General features: G+C 39.6%; 1 protein-coding gene across 1 annotated transcript; it reads right to left on the reverse strand.

Annotated features, from left to right (window-relative positions):
* Positions 1-1,353: 1,353 nt before the first annotated feature.
* Positions 1,354-6,193, reverse strand: KCNK5 (potassium channel, subfamily K, member 5; the record flags this gene model as incomplete). The annotated part of the gene is made up of 4 exons (XM_009331123.1): positions 1,354-2,308; positions 3,141-3,309; positions 4,474-4,640; positions 6,076-6,193. Coding segments are annotated over 4 exons (1,275 nt in total), but the record flags the coding sequence as incomplete, so codon positions are not given.
* Between the last annotated feature and the right edge of the window lie 796 nt (positions 6,194-6,989).

The raw sequence follows: 6,989 nt of genomic DNA on the forward strand, positions 1-6,989 counted from the left end.
GAAAGAGTTGTCAGGGTTAACGCATAGATATGGAAAAAGAAAGAAAGAAAAATAAAACCATGATATAATTTTCTTTGTAACCAAAACAATTTGGGCATAAATGTTATGAAGAGACATACTTCCTTCTCAATGAGAAGCGCATCTCCAAGCCAAAAGATAATACTTTCAGGAGCTTAGAGCCAAAGTTCCTTTTAAGAAGTGCCTTATGGCCTTAAGTCACTTGATCACATCTCAGTTTGCCCAAGATTTGACATTGCCCAGCCTTCTTCAAAGTGGGATAGAATAACCATTGTATATGCACGTAGGTCATACTTAAAACAAAACAAATAAGCAAAGTGTAATCAACTGTTTCAAAAATCATCTCTCATTCAAGTCTAGTCTGAAGTACCAAGGCAGGGAGAAACATCAAATAACAATACTGACTAACACACTGCACAGATCAGCAGCAGTGCTTACAGGTCCCTTCTGACAGGCATCAGGAGAATATCTGTGCCTCCCAAGGTGATTTTTTCCTCAGAAGAACAGTGTCAATAAAACTTCACCTGTACATACATACTGTATAAGGTTCATTCAAGTATTTCCTCTGGGAAATGGACAGTGGAAGGACACTTTCAACATTAAAAAAAAGTTCATTGCATCCTGCTTGTGCTCATACATGCTTTGATCAATAGGTCTTCCAGTCACTTTACTCTTTTAACAGTTCTGGGGCTGACGTGCAGTTTAGCAGCACAGTTGGTGAGCTTCATCCCAGATGATTCTTCCTTGTTAGAGGGCTCCTTCTCAATCCATTCCTTTGGAATTTTTTTTTTTAAAATATTTTATTTATGAAATTATCATTCACTATAATTTGACAAGCACTGACATATTCTAGACAGATGTTTCAGATGCTTCCTCCTCAGTCTGCCAGCGCACCTCAGCTCAGATCTGTGTGTCCCGGTATTCCATCTAAAGTTTCTCATTAAGAACAACTAGTGGTTGCACCATTTTTTTGTGGTAACAACTCAACAATAGGCAACTTAAGAAAAGCAAACCCCTTGCTTTCATTTGTGATCAAAGCAGGATTCAAATCCAGGTTTTCAGAGGTGAAAGGCTAATGGAGTAACCGAACACATTTGATGCCCAAAACAGTCTCTTTGCAACAGTATAGTTACACTCCCAAACTAATTCCTCAACGAAATGCATAAACGCAGAGCAGGTCCAGTGTATTAACTAGTCTCTTCTCTTCTACTTTGTTCAAGAACCATAAAATCCCAAGAAGGAGCAGAATTCCAAATTCAACTGTTATTTTACAAGTTTTTCAGATAAGCAAAGCTGATGGGCTCAGAAACCAACTTAGGATGGGAAAAGGACACTGGAGTTTATTAGTTTGGGACTTGCTTTTGTTTTCAAAGAGACAGGAGAAGCTGCAAAAACATGCTTTTCTCCTTGCTCTGTTAATTTGTTCAATACGCACTGACCACTTTCAGAAAACCATTGTCAAACACGCTTCACGTTGCAGCCTTCACATTGCTTACTGTATTATATTCATTCATCAGTTGTTCATAAGGCACAGAAAGTTCTAGCTCGTTATTGGTAAAGGTAGATTCATCAGAGGATGGGAATTTTACCAGTTTTTTTGCAGTTTCAGATTCCTCTGCGAGATTATCATCCATGGAGGATTTTGATGTTTCCTCATCATCTGAGATATCTTCCTCTTCATCATCATCTTCATTTACAAATGTTATATTGGCATTCTCAAATATTAAGGGTCGATAGTCTCTGGAATCCCACACTTCGCCTTCTTCTTCACTAATCCTGTCTAGCTGGTTTACAAACATGGTTCCTTCTAGAGGGCTGTCTCCAATACGTTTATCATGCAGGGGTCTCAGTACATGACCATTCTGAATGTCCAGAGAAGCCTCATCGTACTCAAATGACTCTGTCTTTGTGTAAGTCACCTGGGCATCTATACTGGCATTCTGCATATTTTGTTTGGCATTTTCTACTTTAATCATTTTGTCATTGTTTGTCTTCAGGGCCTTCTTCCCAATTTGCTTAATAAGATCATTGTAGGTCTCTTCTTTCTTTGAAAGGAAGCTGAAGATGTTGACATCCTTTGAGGCACCCATTTGAAGGGGTTTTTTAGACCGAGGATGGTTGTCAAATGACTCTTTTCTTTTTTTCCTCCGTTTCTTGATTGCTTTGTGGACTTCCACAAACATACTGACCTTCCAGTTAACAAAGAGTGAAAGCCAAGCTAGTCCCAGATAGATCCATAACTCCACGAAATATCTGTAAAGGGCATGATAGTTTGCATCTGGATTTACACCTACAAAGAATTAAAAACAAGAACATTACTGAAAGAGGACTCGCAGCTGATAAACCTTTGAAGTTGTGACCCTGAGAACTAGTCCCTTCCACACTACCAGAGCCTAATTGTTTGAGCACTGCCCTGAGAGGTGGTAAGTGGGGATCTGAAACCCTTCTGACAGAAAAAGTTGATCCCAGGTCTTCCACTTCTTGGCCGCATGTATTCTGACCACTGGACGACAACATAAAATAGCAGCATATTTACCCTCTCCTTGTAAGCTATAAAGGTGAACTTTTTTCCTCTTTGAAAATCATAAGCCTTCTCCCTGCCCGAGGTATGGATATAGGTACCTTCCTTGAGAAAAGGATTCAGAATTCCACTTACAAGGACCATCTCCAAAGCCCTGAACAAGGCAGTGGATTTTAGAGAAAGACAGGATTTAGGAAGGAGACACCAGTATGCTTAGCATTTCCTGTTGACTAGTTCTAGACAGCTGCACAGAGCGTGCTGCCCAGTACTCATGTGCCCTGCTTAGTATACTAGATCCCATTCAAAGGTCCTTAACTATCATGGTGGATACGATAGCTCCTTGCCTGAAATAGGGACCCGGGGCACCTGAAAGAGGTACGAACTCCAGAACTTGGCTCCAGACCTAGTCCAATAAAAGCCTTGGGTATCTAAACCAAGATTGAAGAGCGAGATCTAGTCCATTGGATCAGCTTTTACTGAATCTTCTATTCAGCGAAATGTTTTGGAAAAGCTTAGAAATCACCTTTTCAAATTAGAGTTTGAAAATTGAATTGCCACACTATGCATCTAGTAAAATATTACATAAAATACAATTACTGACCAGCAACAAAATCTCCAAATCCTATGGTGGTGATAGTGATGAATGAGAAATAGAGGCCTTCAATGTAATCCCATCCTTCAGTCACCATAAAGACAAAGGGAGGAATAACCAGATGGACCAAAACACCCCAAACAATGAAGATAGCTGTGCATGTAATTTGTGCTTTCCTCTGTAAAGAAAGAAGAAATAAAAGTCAGGGAAAGATCTCCAAATTTTCTTTTCTCATCCATGGCACCAAGCATCATCTGACAGCATCAGACATTTCAGAGTTTTGTGCTAACAGTTTATCAGCCATAACTAAAAGTCACTGACCGAAGTAAAGGCACAACTATTTTTTTTTTTCCTTTATGCAGAACTCACTATTCTTACAACTATTTGCTCAAACAGGATTATTTCTGCAGTTTTCTTTCATGCTCTTGAAAAGTTTAAGGAGTTCCTGATATTTTATAACTAGGCATGGGATACAGACATAGCACTCCAGTCTAAAAAGCAGTCAGTACCTCCGATTTTCCTTTTATTCATTTGAATATAGAGGATCAGAAGCGTTTAAGATGTTTCTCTCCTATTTATGCCTCCTACCCTTTGCCACTCATGTAACCTCTGCACAAAGCTGCACACACACATGCATTTCACCATCATTTTCTGTACCTTCTTCTCAGGTGCTGAACCAAGAAATTTCTTGCTCTGTTTCTGAAACCAGGACCTAAACCAGTCCCACTGTCCTCCAGGCACTATGGCCCTGCATTGCCTCCCATCTCTGTGCAGAGTTAGAAGTGAGATAGAACTCACTTGGGGAAAAAAAAACAAAACAACAAAAAAACCCCCCAAACCAAACAAACCACCACCCAGAAAACAATGAAAAGCCACAAACAAAAAACCACAAGCCAGTAACTCAGAACAAAACATTATTTTCCAGTTGGTTCACTGAAGAGCAGGAAGTGCTCATGCTAGCATAGAAGCAAGTGGGAACAAAGCGGAACAGCTTATTTCTGTGCCAGAGGAGCTTGCATGGAATGTCTGTGAAATGAAGCCTCACCTACATTTGCCCTATAGTTTTCTAATGTAAGGAGATACATATGTCTCCATAGAAGCTGCAAGATCTATATTTAGTATCAAAGGTTTCTACAAGACCTCATTTTGCTAAAACTTCTTGCAGAACTAACATATCAGACTCAACCCCCCTTTCAGTTATTTCTGTGCAACACCATTTGGGAAAATTCATATTTGTGCAAGTGTTCATTTACTACCAAAATTAGCAGGTAAGTTAAGAAGTGTAAGCTTAATTCACGCATCAAAAACACACAGCGCGGGGGTAAACAAGAGAGGGCCTTACCAGGCTTACTCCTCTTTTCGTCAGAAACTGGCCCAGCCTCTTGGCACGTCCTCCAAAGAACTTCCCCAGAGCACTGATCCACGTCAAGCAGAGAGGAACTCCAAAGAGCCCATAAAATATGCAGAAGAGACGCCCAGAGGGTGTCTTTGGAGAAACATTTCCGTAACCTAAAAGAGATAAATATGCGCATGATCTGTTCTTGTTGCAGAGAATTCAAGGCAATTCTACCTATGCACAAAACAATATTGTGTGGGCTTATGCTGTATCAGATGCTCCTTACTTCACCATCTATAAGAGCTTTAGTCTACTCCAGCTGCTGATCTTCTGAATCTGGACACCTTCCAATCCTACTCTAGCAAACGTGTATTCCATTAATGCAGGCTGAGAGGACTACTGCATTTTAAGCGTTTCCTGGACTTTGTGCATCTTTTTCTTGACAAGGTGAGATAAATATGAAATAAAGCTCATATCAAAACTTCTATATTAGAAGTTCTTATAAAACTTCTTCCCAACCTTAAGCAGCACTGTTAAAGGCTTGATTGAATCAATTTTAGAATAAAAGCTCAAAATTCATCCTGAAGCTAGCTTCCATGTGAAAGATCCTCTTTCCAGGGTAAGAGTTTGCAAGTTAAGTGCAAGGTGAGTTGTGACATAGCAAAGTACTTCAACTGCATTTAGTTCTTTGCTGTTCACAGAACCTAACAGAGCATTACAAACTCAGGCTTTAAAATCAGCAGCCTATTTTCTGAACTTCTGCCAGAGCTTTCTTATTTAGGTGTGTTCCTGACTTCAACTTTTTGTCATAAGTTATATTATAAGCTGGGTATTGTGAGTTTCAAATAATAAAAGAAAACCACAGCCCTGCATATGGTTTAACAGTAAGACTTCCATTTCTGTATACCTCCAGCCTTCTCCGGTTATTTTGCATTCCTGGGTTTTTTTACGTTGTAGGTGTAAGCAAGGGTGTAGCAACACCATGTAGCAAAGACTCTTCTGTAAAAACAGAAGGCAGATGATGTTGAGCTCTGAAAATTTGTATATCAAAGGAGGAAGAAGTCTTTCAATGCAGAGGGTTTGCAAGCACAAATCAGTAGTGAGATTTAGAAGACAGCACTTGCTCTACTTTGCCTTCTTTAAGAGAGAGATAAAAAGTCTAGATTGTTCTGCAAGCCAAGAACACTGATAAATCAGTAGCTTAAGAGGATGCATGCGAGTAACGAGTCAGCTATACAAAAACCTCATATGCACATGCTTTAAGTATTAGTTTAATGGAATGTTTCGTAACGCTTTTGTTTTGGGATTTTATGATTTGGAAATGTAAGTGCACGAATTAATGGAACTTGAATGACACCAGTCATCCCCAACAGCACCTTGAATCCGTTACTTATTGGAAAGACACACGTTTCTCTTCTGTATACCCATGGAGAGAGTGACAAAATCCTGTTTTTTTCCTCTATGACCCCACAGGTGAACACGTGCTGTAGCAACTCCAGCCATTGGGACTTCATTCAGTGGCTAGCCTGACACACAAATGGAAGAACACAAACACACTAGAGCATACAGAAAACCACAGTTAGGAAAGTTGATATAATAAATACTTACCGATTGTAGTGATCACAGTAGCAGCAAAGATCACAGCATTAGGCCAATTCCAGTTGTTGAAAGTATTGTTCCCAGTGATGGCAACCCCCTGTCCAGCAGCATTTGACACAACCTGTAAGAAAACAGTTTACAGTCATTCTTGGAAAATCCTGGCAGCCTGAAAAAGAAATGCATCTGTCCCTCTCAGGTTTCCCACCTTTGTTCATACTTTCAAAATAATCACTCAAGTTTTTGTAAAGGCTAGCCTAGTATATTTGCTAACAATAATTTTATGAAATATTAAAAACTTGCTTCACCTAAGAAAAAGTAGTGCAGGTGCTCTGACATTTAAATAGGGGGTTTTAATTACATAAGCTTTTACTTGATTTACCAGTTTAACCCAAATGGCTCTTTCAGAGACCAAACACACTCCTCCAGACTGAACTAACATTTAACCTCCAGCGCAGTTCTTGAATTTGGTTTAATATTAGGGACATCTTCAGAACTACTATCCATTTCAAAACACTGCTACATGCCTCAGCTTGATTTGGGTATGAGCAGGACGTCATAGAATCCTTGGCAAAGCTAGTGTGATTAACGTTACTTCACCTGCTGTCCCTGGCAAAGTCAAACCATCTACAAGCCAACGTAAAACTGTACTTTCCAGCAAAGACAGACAAATAAAAACTTTTCCAAAGTATTTCATACAACAGGACTCTAATCATTGTCCTTGAATCAGGCCCCTTTCTTATCCCATCTTTGAATCTAATATGCCATGACAAATGCAAAGCACTCGTTTACAACGTTTTAGGGAAGCAAGTGTAGTTGTTGGCACTTCCACAAATTCAGCAAGCCAATTTTTTAACATCTGTTCAGGTCTTCAGGTGCTCAAGAATTATTAACCATCTTCACCTTTTGTAGGAAGGGACTTGGAA

The sequence above is a fragment of the Pygoscelis adeliae genome, unplaced genomic scaffold, assembly GCF_000699105.1.
Source record: "Pygoscelis adeliae isolate BGI_AS28 unplaced genomic scaffold, ASM69910v1 Scaffold218, whole genome shotgun sequence".
NCBI lineage: Eukaryota > Metazoa > Chordata > Aves > Sphenisciformes > Spheniscidae > Pygoscelis > Pygoscelis adeliae.